At 38.1% G+C, this 24,198-nt stretch overlaps 1 protein-coding gene across 2 annotated transcripts in view; it reads right to left on the reverse strand.

Annotated features, from left to right (window-relative positions):
* Positions 1–24,198, reverse strand: part of LOC149075191 (calpain-A-like) — a 199,731-nt gene that overhangs the window by 83,734 nt on the left and 91,799 nt on the right. For both annotated transcript variants that reach the window (XM_089242464.1, XM_089242463.1), the window contains exons 9-11: positions 6,273–6,450; positions 6,077–6,191; positions 187–326 (exon numbers count right to left, since the gene is read on the reverse strand). In XM_089242464.1, the coding sequence (XP_089098590.1) occupies positions 187–326; positions 6,077–6,191; positions 6,273–6,450 (433 nt within the window). The remainder of the gene's footprint in view (positions 1–186; positions 327–6,076; positions 6,192–6,272; positions 6,451–24,198) is intronic.

Raw genomic sequence — 24,198 nt, forward strand, 5'->3', positions numbered from 1 at the left:
TTGCAGGACCACATAGGCAATTCACAATTATTCTACCACCGAGGAAGTGGCAGTGTCGGAATATTATTGTAGAACCTAAAGTGTACATGTAATTAAAGTTTCATGCATGTATGTGTTCAGATGCTGTCATCAATCTTCCTAAAAAAATGCTGGAAATGAGTTTAGGTAGCAATAATATCATCATACCTTATAGACAACGAAGCCAATTTGCATCATCTTTCGTCCTGGATGCTTCATGCAACGTCGCCGGACTTGCATAAGGGCGATGACCGCGCAACAGTTATTGCCGTAACCAACCGAATCTTTCCTTTCTAGCTTCTTGGTCGCTACAAAATAAAAAAAATCGAGTTATTATCGAAATACAGTATACAGGGTAAACATGACGTATTCTGCCAAACGAAAATGGGTGATAGACGAGCCCGAGCGTAACACAAAACACCGTATCAACCCTGTCCTATCTCAACCATTTCCGAGTTATGGTACCTCGATCAAAACTAAGTACATATCTGGAGAGAGCAGAAAAGATCATATAAAGTGAAGCCTATTTCATTGAAATGTCTGGATGCAATGGGTGAGCTACTATCACTGAACCGTTCGAGACAACAATCATACCATTCCAATTGTCACCAAAATTTTCAATCGTGAATTTCGCAAATACCCTACCAGCTCAGCCGATAAATTTACTAAACACTTTTCTATTCCACCAACTTTTCAATGAGCCTACAATATCGGTGTTGCAATTAAGAAGAAATTTAGCCCTTTGTTCGCAATTCATCACTGAAATCAACGTTTGTCGAAGTAGATATTCGACGAAAATTCGGAATCACCGGATACAGTTTTTGGTGACAATTGGATTTTGCAGAAAAAATCCTATGAGGTGACATTAGCTCTTTCTACAGGATATCTGTATTTCATGGCGAGCTCTTTTCAAACACTGAGAGATTGGTGAAGTGAAAAATCGAATTGCCGCCAAAAATTACTTCGACGAACGCAGATTTCAGTTATGTACATATTGCAAACAAAGGACAAAATTTCTGAACTGGATCACCGTTTTAGTTCATTATAGGCTCTTTCAAAAGCTGGTACAACGGACAAGTTTTTGGTAAATTTGACCGATTGAAGCTATGGGGAGGGGGGGGGGGATTGGGTAATTGACGATCAAAAATTTTTGCGACAAAATGAGATTTAGAAATGAATTACCTTCTGGGAAAGATAATCAGATAATGTAATATCTGATGTATCTTTCCCAGATATATATATATATATATATAATCAATAACATCAAATACATCTGTGATCCCAGCCTTAATGATATTGTCCCGCTTTCCCATACCCCTCCCACCATTACTCCTCCTTCTGACCTTTCCCTACCTTCACCTCCTCTCCCTTTAGTCCCCACCCCTCGAAACCTCACTCCTCCTTAATCTCCCATTCTCCTCTCCGAAAAATCTCTTCAGAATCGGAGCAGTTAATACAAGAAGCATAATTAACAAAATATCTTCCTTCGAATCCATCCTACTAGCTCATAATCCCAACTTTCTTGCGGTTACAGAGACTTGGTTGCACAGTAATATCAGCAACACAGAATTTCTCTGCCTTTCGTAAAGATAGAAACACACGTGGACGAGGCGTTGCCCTTGTTTTCAACAGTTCTATACCCCTAATTGAATCAAATATTGAAATTGTCGCTGCCGAATGGCACCATCACAACTGCACTCCCATCGCAATTTTCTCCCTTTACATACCCCCTGCCTCGGACCCTCACTACTTCATTGAACTTGAAACAATACTGGACCGATTTCATAATTCTCATCTTTTAATTTTAGCCGGTGACTGGAATCTACCCGGTATTGATTGGCATAAAATGCAGTCCCTCTCGGGAAACCATGGTATTAACAATAGAGTTCTCGACATTTTCCTAAAATTTAACCTCGTCCAAACCATCTTGGAACCCATAAGAATATCCAATCACTCAATCTCCACATTAGACCTAATCGCAGTTTCCAACAAAATTCCGGTTTCCAATTTTTCAGTTTTTGATGGCTGTTCCGATCACAAAATCCCTTTTTTAGATTTCTTCCTTCATCATACCATCGCTCCCTTTTTTCGCGCCAGAAAACTTAACTTCAACAAGGCCAACTACCCTCTCATGCAAAATATCCTTCGTACCCACTTTCCTGACTTCATCTCCACTTCCAACGATATTCAACGTCTCTGGAGTAAATTCAAAGCTGTTATCGATAAATGTAAAGCCACTGTTCCTGCCAAATGCTCTTCATCTAAAAGCTTCTTTAACCCTTGGATCAACCGTGACATTATCCATCTCAAAAGAAGAATTCGACGTGACGTCTCTAAACTCAAATTTAACGACTCCTCTACTCTCAGAAACAAAATCTCGATCTCCACCCGTAACCTCAAAGACCTTATTTCTCGCCACAAATCCAACTACTTATCCCACTCATTGCCTTCCTATCTCAAAACTAATCCCTCAAAATTTTGGAATTTTCTTCGCCCCAAATCAGCAGGTACCTCCTCGCTCAAAACTTCCAACTCGGATCTAACCTCTCCCCTCGATCTTGCCTCCGAATTTAACCGGGCCTTCTCTTCTGTTTCTTCCTCTGATCCTTTACCCCCCCCCCCCAATACGTCTTTTTCGATTCACTTCATAACTCCTGTCCCATTTCCTTTTCTAAAGCCGGTCTCCTGAATCTCCTAAAAAAATTAAAACCCCACTCTACTGGCCCAGATGGGATCCCCAACCATATCCTAAAATTCTGTGCCAATGAAATTTGCAACTATCTCCTCATTATATTCAACGTCTCACTGAATACTTCTAACCTACCCAATGACTGGAAAATTAATAAGATAATTCCTATCCATAAATCTGGCTCACTCTCCCACCCTCTCAACTTTAGACCTATTGCAATCACCTCCTCTTGCTGCAAGCTCTTTGAACACATAATTGCCAAGAATATCCGTACCCACCTCGATTCGATTAACTTTTTCTTCCCTAACCAACATGGTTTTCGATCATCGTTATCAGTATCTACCCAATTAACACTTTTCATACATGACTTAACAGACTCCATTGATAAAAACCTCCAATCCGACATAATTTTCCCAGATTTTTCCAAAGCATTTGACAGGGTGCCCCATAATAAACTTCTACTAAAACTTTCATACCTTGGACTAAATGTTCAACTGCTGAAACGGGTGGAGGCCTTCCTTATTAACCGTAGCCAGTTTGTCTCGTACAAGAGCCAGAACTCTCCTTTTCTTCATGTCAAATCTGGCACACCCCAGGGCTCGGTCCTCTCGCCTTTATTATTTTTAATTTACATAAATGATCTACCCGACTCCATAAACTGCCGCATTAGACTCTTCGCTGATGACTGTGTCATCTATAAAACAGTGTCCAATCTTTCTGACCAAGAATCTCTCCAACACAACCTTAATATTATTTCCAAATGGTGCTCAACCTGGGAATTACCCCTGAATTTCTCAAAAACTGTTTTTATGAAAGTGACCCGTAAAAGAATCCCTCACGAATTCCCGTATTCTATAAACGACTCTTTGATCTCTGAGGTTTCCCAATATAAATACCTGGGCTTTATAATCTCTTCCGATCTCCGCTGGAACCTTCACGTTGATTATATCTTTAATAAATGTCTCCAAAAACTGTTTTTCCTTCGCCGTAACCTAAAATACTCCACTCGTCATGTTTGTCACTTGTGCTACCAAACATATATTCTCCATGCCCTCTCCTATGCCTGTGAAGCCTGGGACCCCCACACCCAAACCAACATGGACAAATTAGAATCTATCCAAAATAAGTCCACTCGTTTCATTTTCAACTGTTGGTCTTCACATGTCTCTTTAACGGAACTCAAGCGACAACTCAATATCCAACGGCTCTCCTCTCTTCGACTTATCTCTCGTTTAACTTTTCTTTACAAACTCCTCCATGGGGGTTTTTAATATTGACAAATCCAATATTCTAATCCAACCTTCACATTTCTCTGTTAGACTCAATCATTCCAAAAAATTACAGCCCATCTTTGCCTCTTCAGATTGTCACAAATTTAGCTTTTCCCTAAGAACTATTATCGACTGGAACAACCTACCATCAAATATTGTAGATTGCCCTACGATTTCTGAATTTTCTCGTACCATCAATCGACACTTTTGTCATATATAATTCCGCATCCTCTTGTGTAGGCCTCGGCCAAACAATATTATATAAATAAATAAATAATACAATTGAACGAGCTACGTTTGACCCAAAATTGCAAAAGGAACCACGGCTATACGCGTTTGGGAACTATATGAAGTTCCTTCATCAGTAGCAGAAATAAAGAAAATATAAAAAAACTCCTTGTATAGCGGGAGTTACTCGATGTTGTAGACAAAAGAGTCGAATTCAAAATGAACCGGCAACAAGAGTAGAGGACAGAAAAAAGAAAAAATGGCGGAGCCAATCGCAAACGAAAACGTGACAGTGATGCTGATGGAGAAGAATAATTATTGTAGAAACCATTGCCAGATTTTTGAGAAGGATGGTGTGAGGTGAAAGTTTAGGTCGTTGACCAACTGATTTGTGTTTTTGTTGATGTGAAATGACTCCAAGAAGTCAGACGGTGACGGGCATTTTTGAATGATTTTGGCAGAAGAAAAGTCAAATTAATGGTCAAAGGACCAGCAGTGTTAGCTATGAATGGACTGTTAAAGTCTTGGTTGGTTACGTATCTTCTATGCTCATTTGAACGGTATTTTAGAGGGCACGTTTAATTTGACTTATATATATGATAATCCGCATTAGCATGAAATGCTGTAGATACCCCAGTTGTTGGTCAATGGGATCTTTTAGTTTAGAGAAGCTAAGTTTATTGACGGGGGTTTTGTTTCAAAAACAAAACTCTTTTTTTGAAACAAGATAAAAACAAACGCATCGCTAAAATCCTTCGAAAATACAATTTTTATGTGGTTTTCACCCCCGTCAATAAACTTAGCTTCTCTAAACTAAAAGATCCCATTGACCAACAACTGGGGTATCTACAGCATTTCATGCTAATGCGGATTATCATATATATAAGTCAAATTAAACGTGCCGTAAAATACCCTTTAAATGAGCATAGAAGATACGTAACCAACCAAGACTTTAACAGTCCATCCATAGTCAACACTGCTGGCCCTTTGACCATTAATTTCACTTCTCTTCTGACAAAATCATTCAAAAATGCCCGTCAACGTCTGACTTCTTCGAGTCATTTCACATCAACAAAAACACAAATCAGTTGGTCAACGACCTAACCAGCACACCACCCTTCTCAAAAATCTGGCAACAATTTCTACAATAATTATTCTTCTCCACCAGCATCACTATCACGTTCTCGTTTGCGATTGGCTGCGCTTTATTTCTGCTACTGATGAAGGAACTTCATATAGTTCCGAAACGCGTATAGCCGTGGTTCCTTTTGCAATTGGCTCTACTAACGTTGCTCGTTCAATTGTAAAATGAGATTTCATACTTTGCCAATCTTTCAGTGCATGTAGCTCACCAATAGATTCAGAAATTTCGATGAAATTGGTGCCACTTTTCATGGGATTTTTTCTGTTCTTTCCAAATATATGCTTAGATTTCATGTAAGTTTTACAGAAATTTCATAAATTTGGGTTTTTCCAAACTTGACCTTTTTTCCAAATAATCGATTATCCATCATAATTATCCATTCATAAACTGTACATTCACATAACCGCTTAATATAAATACAAGGCCACAACAGGTAAAATGGCCAACGTGGTGGTTGAGAAAAAATGCCCATAAATAAGTCTCCTTTCAGGAAGTTTACCACAGTTTCAACACCTGAACTGTAATTGAGTAGCGTCGAAGTTGGAAAAGCACAGAGAACCGGTAACCACCAAAAACTCCCGTGTATTGCAGCAGGGATGAAACCCTATGGTTATACATTGACCCTACTTTACAATAATACGCCAAAAGGCGAACATCACAATCAAATTGGTAATTTTCAAAAATTACTGTATAGCAACTCTCTTTACTACGACTGAAACGACTTACTTTCCTTTTCACGAACTGACAGTAAATATTGTGGATTTCGAGCAAATAGTTCTAAGTTGTTTCTGGATCCACCACTGGTTTTAGCGGCTTCCCATTTGCCCCTTATCGCCTTCACCTGCAAAAATAGTGGAAACCATCACTCACGATGCAACTTCATAAACATACACGTCTGACGCAAGCAAGACAACAATCATACCATTCCGGCTTCTTCAGCTACGCCGTCGCCGTCGAAATCGGGTCCCAGGGTACAGATGGTGACCTCTTCGAACTCCCTACAGAAGTCGGAATAGTCCATCCAGAACTCACCGTCGTCCCTTCGGCGCCATTCGAGCTTCTGTTTCACGTCTGCATCAACATCTCCCCAACGAGGATCACTGCCAAAAGTACAGTCGAACTCGGTTAATTCGAAGCTCAAGAGAACAGCAAAAAAAGTTCAAATTATCCAATTCATCTCCGTATAAGATAACAAAACTTTCACAAAATCTCTTAATAATTTATTGTATAAAAATGTATTGAATGCCATCACTTACTTACGCCAGTTTCATCGTTGTTGCAAGTAGTATGTGTAAAACGTAAACGTTCACGATAACTATTTCATTTGTAATTTTCATCCGTTTTCTGCTGAATGCTGTTAAACAGCGGTTCGCAAATACTTTTAGTCGTGGATTATCTTGATGTCCACCGTGGACCCCCAGAAATATTGGTGTCTGCATGCCCCCCATCCTTATTTATAGCAGCAGAAACTACAGCCATCTACAGCGAGAATGTTCTCGAACACAATGGAGGGCATTCTCTCTCTCTCTCTAATACTAATAAATGCAGCCTATTGGTAAGATGCTAGTCTTCCACTATGGAGATTACCGTCAAGGTTCACGCGTTCAAATCTGGCCAAAGAACACCAGAATCAAGTTCTTTACCAACCGAGCCTGGGATGTCCACCGATATATTGCACCTTCATTTCCCACCCAACTCCACTAATTGGACATTGCCGTATGGCGATATATGACCGAAGATGGTGTGTGGTGAAGTAGTACCAAAATAAGTGTGATGCAATAGCAATGCCATCTACCGGACTGCAAAAAATAAAAATAACCGAAACAACGTTTCATACTCCTATCGCGAGATGTGTGGTCACAAGCACAATATTTTGTCAAATCATAACAATATTATTTCTGCAGTCTGCTAACGTTGCAGAGGTGCATTTGCGCGTTAATTTAATTAAAACTTTTATTTTCCAGTAATTTATTTATTTTTCTAACTTGGCATTAATTTTTTTTATAATTATACAATTGGCGGTCTCAATTGGGAACCACTGCTCTTGAACATTGAATAAAATCTTCAGGTTGATTTGAATTTCTGAGAACGAAAGATGAAAGCTTCAATAACCGAATAATGTTTTTTCTAACACGAGCATCTTCAAGTAATAGGGTCCTCCGTTGCTCTATTAGATTCATTTCCATTCTTTTCATGAGAATATTTAATGTGACTTTAATTTTCTACTTTTTAACTGAGGAGACACCAGTGCCAGTGTGTATAAATTGGCGTCCGAGTGGCGTGGTAGTAATATGCTCGTCTATCACCGTCAGGTCCCAGGTTCGATCCTTGGGAAGAGTATATATATAACAAGATATTTCCCCTAACGAACTTGAGGCGACCACCGATAGATGGCGACATCATTTCCGACCCAACTCGTTCACGACAGTAAACTGCATATGGTATATGCGTGCGTATGTATGTGTGTGTGTATATATATATGGCTCAGGATAACATGTGCAAATATTACCAGTATACAGCAACATGCATATAACAATGTGCATATAGTAAGTGTGTGAATAGTGACAAATAACACACACACACACATGTTAAAATTTTGTTCATTTTAATTTTTGGATATATTCATGTTTTGATAGGAATTTTATGTCATATTCTTGAGCAAATTTATATTGTTTTGAACTGGTTTGCGTCAGTATGTTCCAGTTGATGTTAGATAATATGAATGGATCACATGTTCAACATTTCGAAGACTGATAAAACGTATGTATATTAATGTATATTTATAAAAGTCAATGTCAAATATATTAACTAGGGTCACCGATTTGGGAATTGTCATTGATGAGTGGCTTAGGTTTTCTGAACATTGTTCAACAGTGGTCGAAAAATCGAATAGAATGCTCGGTTTGATTTTCAAAAAGGTCTCTTCGCGTTCTCCCATACTCATTCTCCCGCTTTTCTGGGGCTTAGTTCGTCCTGGACTGGAGTATGCTGTAAGGTTTCGGAGACCATACCTACAGAGGGACATAGGTTGAAGGGAGTGCTGAGAAAAGCTACGCGTGTCCATGAAGAGAGACTTCATTTTTTCAATATGTTTACATTGGATGAACGCAGGTGTCGGAGAGACATGATCGAAGTGTTCAAGATTTTCAACGGTATGAATAGGATGGACCGTGAGTTATTAGTATACCGTCAAACGACTGCTTTTACAAGGGAACACCAGTTCTTTATGGGCATTGTATAATATTGTTTATATTTTTTGTGATTGTGTTTTTAATTGGGTTGCTGTATTTTTGAAATATGACATCCATATTTGTTATGGGCATCTTTTTCTCAGCCACTTCGTTGGGCATTTTGCCTGTTGTGGCGTTGTATTTGTATTTATATAAAGCAATAATGACGTATAAATAGTGTCTTAATACAATAACCTCGGGAGCATCAAATTCCTGCTCGCGGTATGTTAATGGTGGTGCCCGAGGTGTAATGTGTAAGCGCTGCAATAGTAGTAGAATAAGTTTTGTTCTATTATAATTGTAATACAATGTAAATTGTTTTGCAAAGTGCATTGTCAACCTCGGATGCCCCCGGGGTAGAATGTATATATATTTATATATAGTGGGTTTTTTTAATTGACAAAATAAATGTTCCCTCCGGGGAACCCCCGTATGGCGAATGTGATTCGCCAGGGCGGGCGGGGTAAGTAACTCATAGTGATATGGCCGGAATCGGTGGGTGGTGAAGTATGTATTAAATTGTGCGCATGCACCACTGTAAGCTCGCTCTCTCTTAATTATGATGTTCACGTACTAACATGTAATCGTTCCGTTATTAAAGTACCCATGTTCACTGATTCATGCCTGCATATTCTCGGCCACATCTCACCAACTTCCTTGGAATTTTAATAAAGGCCCGTTTACACGAGGCAAGTGCTTTAGTTGGTAACTTAATTTTAACTTACCGATTCTTCTTGAAAGTGTCCACACGATAAGTGATAAGTAGACGCTCATTGGATAATTTTTACGGAGGTGAGCGCAGTTAGCGCATGCGCGCTTCAGTCTACTCAAATCCACGGAGAGAGAGAGACGCACAACGCGCGGGAATAGTAATAATTTTTTATTTATCTGGCATTCAGAGAAGTGCTTTTTTTAAAGCTCATAGCTTTCGTAACGATGGATGAAGATGATCAGGTAGAACTTACGAATGCTGCGATCAGAGCCACATTATATATTTTTTAAAAAATATATAAATTTATTCACTTTCACTTACCCAAGAGGGGAAAAAAGAATACACAACATATAAACTTACGTAAGTCATCGAGAAGAAATATAAGATTTCTCTATTTCTCCTCTAAGTTGTAAATATCGATTATATGATATTTTAATCGAAGTTAACGAGGAGATAAATTATGAATTATGTAAGCCGAAAATATGGGAGAAGATTCTTGGCATTCGCAGGAAATTCTAAGGGTTAAAAATTAAATAAAAATTCATTAAACATAAAAATTATTTCCAAATTTTCGAAATTATTATTATTTTTTAATTTGATCTATAGAGATATCTTTATGTTAAATATTTGATCATGTATTTTTACAACAGATGGCAGCAAATTCATTCTGGACGAGAGAAATATTCGAAACCCTCCTCCAGTTTTTTAATATATAAATCCTCCACACCTGATATATATTTTTGAATCTTCAAATTTTTTCAACTCCTGACATCACGTCGACAGAATATTCCATAGCTTTTTCCAACATCGAATAATTTTTAGCTTGTTTTTTAAGGTAATTTTCATTTCTATAGTTCAACAAACATTCATGGCGAAGATATTTTTCAACAAACTTCAAGGTTGTGTCCTCTGGCCACCTCACCATCCAATATTTCCGAGGAATTCTAGCGAAACTTCAGGAGATGACGGAGCATGAACAGCTTCACGCTTGAGATCAAAATAAAACCCTCCGTGAGAGAGCAAAAAGACCCCTCCAAGAGCGACAGGTCACGCCCACTGACGCATGCGCATAGGTCTACTTAACCGGAAAAAATAGAACGTTCGTATTCACTTACCAACTAAATCACTTGTGCACTTGCCAACTAAAGCCGTGTAAACGGCCCTTATCGTCTGCATACATTGTATTGTACTTGGCAACTTAAAATTAAGTTGGCAACTAAAGCACTTGCCTCGTGTAAACGGCCTTAAGTCACGAAAAAAACTGACGGGTGGATTGAAAGTTCGTCTAAACTAGTAGTTAGAAATTTAATAACATAAATTATAAAAATAACATATTCTTTTTCTCTTTCGTACTTTTTCCAACATACATCTACAAATATTACTGTAGTGTATTTGATAAATCTATTAATTGTAACAACCAGAATGGGAGATCGTCTCCTTGGTTACTATTAGCATTATATAATCTGTATTCACACAAATTGTAAAATAAATTTGAAATTGAAACTAATAGTATTATTTAGCTAATATAAAAAAAATATGCGAACTTGCATACAGATACAGTATTGATATCGAAAGATAGCCTGAACCGGTTTTGAACGGGATCAGGGTTCCTTCTGAAATTTGTTGTGAAGTAAGGTGCCCAGGAAGGAGGACGGACTCACATCATCCTCCATCTTAGAACAAAAATAAACTGGTTTTGCCGCTCCAAGTGACATCAAAACTTCAATAAAAGTAGAATAGGGGAACAGAGAGCTATATATATATACCGATAATACTGCCATCAAACTTCGCTCAAAGATGGCAAGATGGCAGATAAGTCAGCCTAGGGTTTCAAGGAGGCCTTCCAAGGAAAGATTTACTCAAATTTGGGATGACAAAAATCACGTACCATGAAGGTACAGTTTAAATTGGAAGACGAAATAGAGCTGAAATGGCTAAGCGTTCAATGAGTAGCATCTTATCACCGTTTCTATTGAGCCTTCTCATCAGGAAAGATTCTGACAAAGACTAATGTGGTTATCGAACTCGTCACACCTTCGACCATCTTTTAGTACTGTAGGCGAGTATCTTATTGAAGGTTTTTAACAACTGGCGAAGATATATTTCAGAAAGAGAGAAAATTCAACTGCCCCTGCGGGGAATCGAACCCACGTCCTTTCACTTTCCGGGTGAACGCCCTAGATCACTAGACTACAGAGGCCCCGCAGGGGCAGTTGAATTTTCTCTCTTTCCGAAATATATCTTCGCATCAGCCAGTTGTTAAAAACCTTCGTATGGTAGCGGAGAGTGACGTCATCCTTGTATAAGTCGCCATCTGGTGGCAGTGTCAGCAGTTGTGAGCTTGGCCTGAGTCTGGCCCGGCTGTCCATGTACGGTCCCTTTCAGTGTACACGAGCTCCAAGGAAAGATTGAGAGATTCAGTGCCTCTGTAGTCTAGTGGTCTAGGGCAGTGGTTCTCAACCGGGGGCCGTATGGCCCCCTTGTGGTACTGGGATACTTCAAGGGGGCCACGGAAGGAAATGGAGAAAGGAGCCATGACAGGTGGTTTGGAGAGCTGAGAAGAAAAATTAAGGTGTGAAGAAATAAAGATTTTATATTAGCGACTAACACTTACAGTGAGAAGAAAGAATCCAACAAAACCACCCATAAAACCAGGGCCTTGTTTAGGACATGGACCCACCCAGGCCTCACTGCCTACATTTTACAACAAGTTCCCTAGGATGGGGTTTTTCGCACGTCCCCGGCTAAATTTTTAAGACATCCTTCCCTATATGAAAAATTGTATGAAAATTTTTTTTTTATGAAAACCATAGTTTGGTCCCGGGCTATAGCTCTGTCAGTCCCACTCTTGTGAGGGGCTTCATGCCCATAAGTGACCCCACCTTATGATATTTTGTATAGTACAATTAATTTTCAAAATAAATATAGGAAATATGTAGGCTGTTTATTTCCAGCTAAAGTATGGGACTACCATAGCAGCACTTTGCCTAAGGAGGGGGGTCCTCATGATATTGAGACGGTCCTGATAGAACTCGGACTAGCGGGGAGATCAATAAATTATAGGCTAGTGGTCTGGAGGCCAATTTTCTTTGCAATATTTTCATTCAGTATAAATTCACTGAAAAAAATCATTTCAATTCGTGTAAAGTGTCTTGCTTCTAGATGAGAGTTGAAAACTCTGGGTAAGACAGTGGAGCCACGAGAAAAAAATATGGTTCAAAGGGAGCCACGGACAAAAAAAGGTTAAGAAACACTGGTCTAGGGCGTTCACCCTGAAAGTGAAAGGACGTGGGTTCGATTCCCCGCAGGGGCAGTTGAATTTTCTCTCTTTCCGAAATATATCTTCGCATCAGCCAGTTGTTAAAAACCTTCGTATGGTAGCGGAGAGTGACGTCATCCTTGTATGAGTATCTTATTGACCTGGAAACGGTTCTCATAGCTTTAGCACTCTCCGTTCAGAAATTATTTCATATATTAAAGAAACTTTCCCATGCCACATCTCGTCTACAGCTTCTACCGTCTCCGAACTGCAACCACATATTCCGTGACAAATTTAATATCGGTACGTTCGATATGTGCAACCATCTTCCACGTTCAAACCAAGAATTTCTTGTACCGTATTTAACCAAAACCTGGTCTATACCGGGTGAACGTGACCTGTTCTGCCAAACGAAAGGGAGTAATAGACGAGCCCGAGTGGGACATTAAACACCCTACCAACCCTGTCCTATCTCCAACCATTTTCGAGTTATAGTGAATAATCGATTATGGAAAAAAATGAGTTAAGCATGAAAACCCCCAAATTTGTGAAGTTTCTAGAAAAACTACAAGCAAGCAAATTAAACACATATTTGAAAAGAGCAGAAAAATTCTCATAAAATGATACCAATTTCATCGAAATATCTGGTTTTGATGGTGAGCTACTAATGCTGAAAAATTAACAAAGTTCAAAATCGAATTGGCACCAAAAATTTTTATTTGATAATTCCTCAAACACACCTTCTAGCTACAATCGTTTAAATTTACCAAAAACGTAAACCATGTCGGGGTTGTGATTTAGGTTTTCGTTTGCAAATCAGCGTTTATCAAAGTAAATAATCGACGAAAATTCGGAATTTGCGATTACAGATTTTGGTGACAATTTGATTTTGCAGAAAAATATCCTATAAAGTGGCATTACCTGTATCAGGATATCTGGATTTAACGGCGGTAACTTGCGCTGAGAGATTGGTGAAGTGGAAAATCGAATTGTCGCAAAAATCTATAAGGTGTCTACTTGGAAAACGCTGGTTTGCAAACAAAAGGCTCCTGAACCATAAAACCGATATAGTTTGTTGTAAGCTCTTTTTTTTCGAAGCTGGTAAAATGGAAAAGTTTTTGGTAAATTCGACCAATGTAGCTAGAATGGTGTTTGAGGAATTGGCGATGAAAAAGTTTGGCGAAAATTCGATTTTTAACTTTGCCAATCTTCGACGTTTGTAGCTCGCCAGTAAATCCAGATATTTAGATGGTATTAGTGCCATCTCTAATAGAAATTTTTTTTTTCTCTTGCTCTTTCCAAATCTGTGCTTATTTTGCGCGTAGGTCTTTCAGAAAGCTCACAAATTTGAGCATTTTCAGACTTGACGCATTTTTCATCCATAATCGATTATCCACCATAACTGGACTTTATAGTCCCTTGGGGCTACATAGTGCATGTATTATATGCGTGTGTGTTTTGTGTCGTGTAACATATGTTAGTATTTGTATATAGTATTATATATTTGCATCTTGTAATGTGCTGTTTGGTCGTTTTAATAAAAAAAACTTGAAAACGGTTTGAGATAGGACAGGGTTTGTAGGGTGTTTTATATTCCACTCGGACTCGCCTATCACCCCTTTTTCGTTTTGCAGAAAGCGTCACGTTCACCCTGCATGTTATACTTCGCTTGAATATATAGACACTAAAAGTGCTGGCGTACTAATTTAATTTCTCGAATGGGTTAACGGCTTCGTAACAAGACCAGGATCAAAGATGGAGAGAAATCTTTGATTCTGGTCTGGACGGCTTCGTATGACGCAAAATGACAGTGAATAATATTCGAACGTCTTTTAAGAGAGAGAAAGCCTCAACTCAAATCATTAAAAACATTTTTTAGCTCGTGTAACGGTTTTCAATGATCATTCACTTACATTTTTAATTCACCGTGTGGCCATGAGTTTAGAGGGAACATTTCTATGAATTCACATTTATTCTGCAATACCCACAGTAATGCCACGACTTACTTTATCTCGTCCAAAAAAATTATTTCTTTTCGATTTGAGCAAATCTTGAACGTATGAAAATCGTGTCATTGGCAACACGTCGATGGAGGAGGTTGCATGAGTAGTAGCTCATGTTTACTAATTTACCAAGCCTTTATTTATTTTTTTTTTGTCGATTTGAATTCTATGCTGTGTTTCGCTATGTTAGCGAGTTAAACTATAAAACTGTTTACCCAGTGAAATTAATTTCGTGCAGACGGATTAATGAAATTGAATACAATCAACAAATGAAATGTGAGTACAAAAATATTTTGGGGGTCAGTTAAATACTACACCTCCAGGTGCATGAGTATTTTGATTTTAATATGTGAGTTTTTTCCTCGTCAAATATCATAATGGAATCTAAATGCTCGTCTTGCAAGGGTACGATATTCGATAAACAAGAGATATTCCATTGTACCCGTTGTAAATTACTTTATCATCCAAAATGTGTTGCTGTTTCAGAGTCAAATTTCAGGAAATTAGAAAACGATAAAAAAAATTTCGTGGTGCTGCAGTCAATGCAATCCGGAAACAGGTGGAGAAACTGAACACAAGATTAAAAAATGAACTGACTGAAAATGACCATAACACCAAACATATGGCCCCCGCTCTGTCCCTTGCGGGATATAAGCGGATTACCTTGCCTAAATGACCGACGAATGTAAAGCCGTTCGACTTACCAATACCATGAGTGGTGTATATAGGGTTCCAATCATTGCTGTTATAGCAATGCATACCCCCTTTATTTATTGAAATGTACCGCCATCGGCTAGCGTTTATTTGCGTGTAGCCATGTTTCATGTGTGCAGATTTAGTTATAAATTTGCTTCGCTTTTATGAAGCTGTTGCCCTAGTGGGCTTCTCAAGTTTTCATTTTACATTCTCGATGTTCGCGCGGGGTTCTGGACGCTCTCTCTTCTCTCCGGAGAGAGGCTAGATATCTGACTACGACTATTCCATCATAACGGGTCAGTACATATGTACTATTTTTGGTTCCGGGGAGAACGGGCCGCTGTCGTGAGGAGTTTCAGACATAAGAAAAAACGCAATCTTCTAAAGGCCGGGTCATGCTACAATATGCAACTCTATTTTCATTATCAAATTTTATTTACAGTGCCGTTCGACTTGAAATACTAGAACTCAAGAAAGCCCTGGATTCAACGATGAAACATTAAGGGCGGTATTCCCCGACATGGTTTAAACATGTAGTTACAATTTTTGGATAAGAGATCAACATAGATTGGTTAAAACCCTAAATTTAACCAATCCGTGTCGATCTCTTATCAAAAAATTGTGACTATAGCTTAAACCATGTCGGTGAATACCGCCCTAAGAGAAATGAAATCCGAAGTGCCAAAAAGAAAATTGGAAGTTGAGAACCGTGTTTTGAAACAAAAAACTGAAAGTATTCAAATTGAGATTGATAAGATTGAACTGTGAGATCAGTCTTCTAAAATATTGAAATTGACGGGGTGCCAGAGCTACGAACGACTCGAACCAACGAAAATTTATATCAACGGACATCTCACCCGATCGCTGAAAAACATATTTTACCAATACAAGATTCATCGAAAGACTGGTTATTTGTGGAGATGACGATTACAAGGAAGAAAATTCATCACTGCCCTCACGGGGACTCGAACCCCGGTCTCTCGCTTGCCGGACGAGTGCTCTACCATCTGAGCTATGGAAGCAGATAGAATATTTCAACCTTGGAGCGTATATATATGTTGAAAAGCACCGTACATGGACGGCGTCAACAATCAACTAATACCTCGTGAATGACAAAGGCCAACCAGATGGCCATATGCATATTTTACCATGTGCGGCAATTCAAACGTAAACACCCATTCGAGTTTTATTAGAAATTCCAAACTGCAATATCATTATTGATCAACTGGCCAGTTATATTGAAATGTACTCGAACCAGCAATGATAAAAACTTGAAACGTGAACATTTTCTCCCTCAGTCTCAATATAAAATTGATTATAGTAGATACAAAATATGTATTAAACATTATCGCTTTGGTGAGAATATTAACACTGAAAATGATGTTGATCTGCTATGCGAGACATTTTTAAATATGGTTTTCAAATATTCCTAGTTTTGGAGAGGTATTTTACCAAAAAATAATAGGAAAAATAATAAGTTGAAACTCTCTCTGAATGGATTACAGTCGAATTAGAGGAAATGATTGATGTAAAGGAAAAGTTACATAAAAACTTTAAGCGAAATCCGGACAATACTGATATCAGACAGACATAAACACTTCAATAAATTGTTGAAACGAAAACTGAAAAGAACAAAGGAGACGTATTTCCATATAAAATTTTTCAACTGTGGTAATGATAAAAAAAAACAATGGAAACTAATAAATAACTACGTGAGTGGGGAAACCTCTAAAAATACTCCTTCTTGATCAAACTCGCAAAACTCTTGCTGAAGAAAAAAATGAATGAATTCTTTATAAATTTGAACAATGATGAACCTTGTGAAAATCTTAACCATCAATTGGTCATCAATCTTCGCGATTTTAAAATTGCATAATAATAATGTTATAGGTTATGATGGTATGGTATTTCGCCTAAAATGTTGAAAATTGTTTGTAAATATCGTATCCGCTTTGTAACATATTTGATAAATACTCCAGTTTTTGAGGGAAAATTCATTGAAAAATTGAAATATTCTATAATAACTCCCATCTACAAATCTGGCAGTATAAATGAATTCAATAATTACCGTCCAATTTCTGTTTTTCCTATTTTTCCCAGATAATTAAACTTTAAGTTAAAATAAAAGTGTATGCATTTCTTACACTCAAATTTTTACTTTACAGACACACAATTCGATTTTCTGGAGTACAAAAATACTGAGATGGCTATCTTAAAACTTACAGAATGTATTTATGAAGCAGTCAACGGCAACAAACAAGCTGCAGCTGTCTTCTTAGACTTAAGAAAAGCATTCGATACAGTAAATCATGAAATTCTCCTTAAGAAATTGTTTTGCGCGGGAATTAGTTTTATCTACAACTTGTTTAAAAGTTATTTGTCAAATCGGATGCAGTCCGTAAAACTTGATACTGAGCTAAGTCATTTTCTATTTATGAAGAATGGTGTCCCTCAAGGTTCTGTGTTGGGCCCCATATTATTTTTAATTTATGTAAATAATATAAAATATCTTGAATTACAGGGTAATGTCATAAGCTATGCTGATAGCACAGTCCCCATAATTACGGAAAATAATCTTTCGACATTAAAAACTGAACATGAGCTAGCCATATTAAGTAGTTGGATAAAAAATAATAAATTATCGTTGAATTTGACTAAAACTAAATATATAAAATTTCAACTCTATACCCATAAAAACAATACGCATAGTATTATAATTCATTGTCATAATAAGGAATGTTTGCAAGTGAACTATTCCTGTCCCATAATCCATAAAACTGAAGGAATAAAATATCTTGGTGTAACTATGCATAAAAATTTGAAATGGACGGCCCATGTCCTGACGATCTGCAATAAATACAAATACAACGCCACAACAGGCGAAATGGCCAACGAGGTTTGGTTGAGAAAAGATGCCCATAACAAATATGGATGTCATATATTTCAAAAATACAGCAACCCAATTAAAAATGCAATTAACTGGAAACCATGTATATATACATAATAAAATATTATACAATGCCCATAAAGAATACTTATGGTTGTCTTACTCATAGCTGTCTCCCGAATTTTAGCTTCATCTCTCGACCTCCCGAAAAGTTCTTAAATCTCCCGAATTTTTACGAAAATCACAAAAATCCCTAATTGTCCCTAAAAATTCCCCACTTCATTGACAAAGAATCCCCGCTTCTGAAAACAATCCCTAAGGAATTTCTTGTGGAGCAAAAAGTCTTTTGCCTCTGTTTTTTCACTCTTTCGAAATGACGTTACACGTCGTAAATGGGGGTAAGGCGACTTGATCAGGATTATATCGGTGGCCCTCATTATAGTGGCTATAAATAGGGGTTTTACAAACCCCTGATGGTAACAAGAAAATTTGTTTGTCTTATCGTGCAGAGAAATAGCTTAGCAGCCAATAGTCCTGGATAATAATTGAAGATTACAATGACACGCATGTGGTCAAAACTTCCTCTTTTGTTGAAGTTACGTACGTGCGATAGCAAAACACGAATACTGATAAGCAAAAAGATATTTAATTAATTTAAAATATTTATTCCGATGAATTTCCTTTCATCAAACGTTCCAGAAAAAGGCTGACTTTTTCTTTTTGTAAAAGTTGTGTTATGGACATAAACATCGGTCATGGTGGAAAGACTGACATCATCACCCATGTGAGATAAAAAAAAACATTAAGCAAGTGTCACAAAAAGTCAGTGTTCTTCAAAAATTGACGCTTTTTTTCCTTCATCTTCCGATGATTTTGGGGTCATTCGCGCAGAATGTTTGTTCACATCGTTTCTGATTGAACACAGTTTTTTTTAGATCACCATTGAAGGTTTGGCCTCCAATTTCACTTTTTTTGCGTAGTATTTTGTTTTGGGACCTATCTCTTAACCACGATTCTATCCAATTCAGCAAGTTGCCCCTAATCTCGTGTAAACGCTACAAGAGTTTACCACCCGATCAATGCCTTCTGGAAATCAAGGTAAACAACATCTGCATTTTTGTCCTTACCCAAAGCCATCGTCACGTGATCATAGAAGCAAAGGAGGTTAGTCACACATGACTTCCCTTCCTGAACCCATGCTGATTATCCGACAATACATTATTCTCGTATATCCACTTCACCAATAGCAAGTTGTGAATAATAATTTTGATAATAATTTCCATAATTTTCGAGAAGGAGCTCGTCAAACTCACTGGACGATAACTGGACACGGCTTCTCTATTTCCCTTCTTAAATATCGGAACAACGTTAGCAAGTTTCCAATCCCTTGGGACGATACCCTCAGCAACACTACTCCTGTATATCTGTGCGACTGGCCCCAACAATTCATTAGCACATTCTCTGAGAACCATGGGATAGATCTCATCTGGTCCTTGTGCTTTGCTTGTACATACATTTTTTAGAAGATTTAGGACCTCAACGTCTTCCACTCGAATATCGTTGAGGATTTTATTACCCCATGCAACACCCGTATATTGATAGTGCATGAACTCTCTCCCCTCCCCAATAATATAAGAGTATGTAACGTACTCCCCCTTCCTTCATAACATATTACATATGCCCTTCAATTCCGTATGCACGGGAAGTCTGACAAGCGCCTTCCTGATGATATTTCAGCAACCCTATGTGGAAGTAGTGTGATAATATTTTCGTTTTGAATTATAAGTTTGCAATTTTGCACTGTTATGCCCGGTTGACGGAAAATTCACCGCCATATTTTCACCGCTAGGAAATTTCACCGACAACAGTTCGACACGAGTCGAATATGAAGCCAGTAAGAAAGCGCGGAATAATCAACTGAGTGAGGCAGTGAATGATACAGTAGTTAGTGAGTGAGTGAGTGACAGAGTGATTGATATTTGTGAGTGAGCGAGTTACCTAGAGATGGAGTAAGTGACTTAGTGAGTGAGGGGATGACCTGGTTATTGAGTGTGTAACAGAGTGAGCAACCTAGTGAGTTGATGATAGAATGAGTGAGCAACTTAGTGAGTTGATGATATAAATATCCTTTATAACTGCCAGGTTGAGTCTGGTTCTAAACCTATTTTGGTGAGCAATGTGGAATTAGTTTAAATGGGGAATCGTCTGGAGAGAGCTTTAGCTAAGGATCAGCTTCGGTCTTGTTGTTTTGGTTGACTCGCTCTGGCTGGTTATATTTTGAATTTTCCGACGGCGAATTTTCTGGACCCGGTTACGTTTGAAAAAATGTCCTAGTTTTATTAAAGGTTTGCGTGTTTTGTCACGGTTTTCATAAACGAATTCCATGATTTCTCCGGTAGTTAATATGGTCACCGTACCCCTTCCTCCTAAGGAGAAGAGAGGGAAACAAAATTTTCTTTATTCCTTATTTATTCATCTTTTCGATGCGACTATCGAGGGTTAAAATTTCCATTCTAAGAAAACTGAAACTGAAATTTATTAACACACGCATATACACTACATAAAAACACAAATTAAATACAGCACGGTACGTATACGAACATACGCAAACAATATACATGGTCCCCTTTTGTTGCGCCTAAGGGATCAGTGCGATCTGTCCAAGGCAAACTATATAAAATATTCATGTTGGTGGCAAACACATCCATAAAGCAGAGTGAATAAAGTAACCTTAAACATGATTTTCGCAATCCAATCACGTGTAAATTTCAACTTTATTATAACTTTAAAATGGTTTCTGAAGCTAATTATTTTCCATTTAAAGTATAGAAGTTGAATGTTATCGGTTATTTATGTAGTGAATAATGGATTTTAAAGGAATTTAAATTTTTATCATTTTGAAATCACGGTTTAAGTTATTGTGGTTTTTGGGGGCGAGATAATGAAACTGCTTTTGGAAAATGGTTTTCTTGGGTTTGTGAATGTGATAGAAAATTCCCCGTCTGCTGTCCGGGCTTGATCCAGTTTTGATTTCAAACCAATAGGGGTTTCTCTGTGTAAACACTAATATTTTAAACGGGGACCAGTGCTCCCAATACACAGGGTCCGGGTACCCAGGGTGGGGCATTGGACAGATCTCTTTATGGGGAAATTGACAAGTTTCATTTTGAGTCGAGAATGAATACTTGCTTCTCATTGCGCATTGTGCTGCATTGCTTATTGTGGCACTGCAAAAATAATGATGCATTACTGATTGCGGTGCATTGCATATTGTAGTGCATCGCGTGCTGTATTGCTCATTGTAATGCCGCATTTAATGCGTATTGTGGTGCATTGCGTACTATAGTGCTTTTTATAGTGCTTTTCTTATTGCGATGCATCGCATACTATGCTGCATTGCTTATTTGTGGTGTACAATATTACTGATTACACACATTACTACATTACTGATTGTGATGCTTTACGTGTTGTAGTGCACTGAGTGCTGTATTGCTCATTGTAATGCAGTGCTTATGGCTTATTATGGCTCATTGCGTATTATGGTGCTTTGTTTAGTGCGATGCATCGCGTATTGTGCGGTATTGCGGTACATGAGGTATTGTGCTGCATTGCTAATAAGCAATGCACCACTATATGCCAAATATTGGCCAATTGCGCATTGTTATGCATCACGTATTTTAGTGAATCACATGTCATATTGCTTATTCTGATGCAGTGCATATGGTGTATTGTGGTTCATTGCGTATTGTGGTGCACTGCATATTGTGGCGCATTGCTTATTGTGCTGTATTGCCGATGGGGGTAAATTACGCATTGTGTTGTTTTGCTTATTGTGGTGTATTGCGTATTGTGCTTAATGTGGTGCACTGAATATAGTAGTGTATTGCTTATTGTGGTGCTTTGAATATAGTGGTGCATTGCTTATTGCGGTGCTTTGAATATGGTGGTACACTAATTATTGTGCTGTATTGCCTATGGTGGTGCATTGCTTATTGCGGTGCTTTGAATATAGTGGTGCATTGCTTATTGCGGTACTTTGAATATGGTGGTACACTAATTATTGTGCTGTATTGCCTATGGTGGTGCATTGCTTATTGCGGTGCTTTGAATATGGTGGTACACTAATTATTGTGCTGTATTGCCTATGGTGGTGCATTGCTTATTGTGCTGTATTGCCGATGGTGGCGCAATAAACACTACTCTATATTCTGTATTGCCGATTGTGGTGCAATAAGCACTGTGCTGTATTGGCGATGGAGGTGCGTTAAGTATTGTCCTGTATTGCTTAATGTGGTGCCCTGAATATACAAATACAAATACAACGCCACAACAGGCAAAATGCCCAACGAGGTGGCTGATAAAAAGATGCCCATAAAAATATGGTTGTCATATATTTCAAAAATACAGCAACCCAATTAAAAATGCAATTAACGCAGATTGTAAACAATATATATTCATGATAAAATATTATACAATGCCCATAAAGAATACTTATGGTTGTCTTATTCTAAGTATGAATAGCTTCTCGATTTACCCCAACATGCTCATCGTATTTCTTTTTAAACGTGTCAATTGTGTTACAATTTACTACCTCCGGGTGTAAGCTATTCCATCTATTAACAACCCTATAAGAGAAAAATTCCCTGCGACACCATAACCTTGCATTGTCCCTCACCAATCGATACTGGTGTCCCCTTGTAAAAGCAGTCGATTGGCGGTGTACTAAAAGTTCATGGTCCATCCTATCCATCCCATGGATAGATGGGATATATAGTGGTGCATTGTTTTTTGTGGTACACTTAATATAAGGCTGCACTACTTATTGCGCTGCAATTCCTAAAATGGTGCATTGCTTATTGCACCGAATCGCCGATGGCGCATTGCGTATTGGGCTGTATTGTTTATTATGGTGTATGTTGCGTATTGTTATGCATTACGTGTTGTAGTGCATCGCGTACTGTATTGCTCATTAAGTATTGTGGTGTATTGCGTATTGTGGTGCATTGCGTATTGTATGCAATACGTAGTACATCGTGTTCCGTATTGCTTATTGGCCTTATTGTGGTGCACTGCAATATGGTGCATTGCGTGTTGTTATGCATGACGTATTGTAGTGCATTGCATGCTGTATTGCTTATTATAATGCAATGCTTATTCCGTATTGTGGTGCATTGTGTATTGTGCTGTATTGCTCATTGTAATACATTGCGTATTGTGCTGTATTGCTTATTGTGGTGCACTGTATTGCGTATTGTGGTGTATTGCTTATTGTAATGCATTGCGTATCGTAATGCATCATGTGCTATATTACTTATCGAATCATTATCTATTTATCTAATGCAGTGGGCATTGCTATTGTGCTGTATTACTTATTGTGTTGCACTGCAAATACAATGCTGATTTTAGTGCATCGTATGCTGTATTGCTTATTATAATGCAGTCCGATGCAGTTTGTATTGCGTATTGTGGTAAATTGCTTATTGCGATGCTTCGCTGATTGCAGTGCATTGCAGATTTTGCTGGTTGTTGATTTGTACTGTTATGCATTACGTACTGTAGTGCATAACGTGCTATATTGCTCATTGTAATGCAGTTCTTATTACGTATCGTGCTGTATTGTGGTGCATTGCGTATTATTGTGCTTTGCTTGATGCGATACATCACGTTTGCGTATTGTGGTGGATTGCATATTGTACTGTATTGCTTATTGTGGTCCACTGCAAATGGTGGTGCATTACTGATTGTAATGCAATGCGTATTGCAGTGCATCGCGTGCTGTATTGCTTATTGCAACACAGTGCTTATTGCGTATTGCGGTGCATTGCGTATTATTGTGTTTTGTTAAATGCGATACATTGCGTACTGTGGTGTATTGCATATTGTGCTGTATTGCTTGTTGTAATGCAATGCTTACGGTGTATTGTGGTACATATTATGGTACTTTGCCTATTGCGATGTATCGCGTATTGTGCTGTATTGCGTATTGTATTATAGTGCATTCCTTATCATGGTACACTACTTATTTTGCAGTATTGCTGATGTTGGTGCATTGCTTATTTCT

This window comes from Pholcus phalangioides, unplaced genomic scaffold (genome assembly GCF_987345545.1).
Source record: "Pholcus phalangioides strain wild (caught in Gottingen) unplaced genomic scaffold, Ppha-v1.0 ptg000015l_1, whole genome shotgun sequence".
NCBI classification, from domain to species: Eukaryota; Metazoa; Arthropoda; class Arachnida; order Araneae; family Pholcidae; genus Pholcus; species Pholcus phalangioides.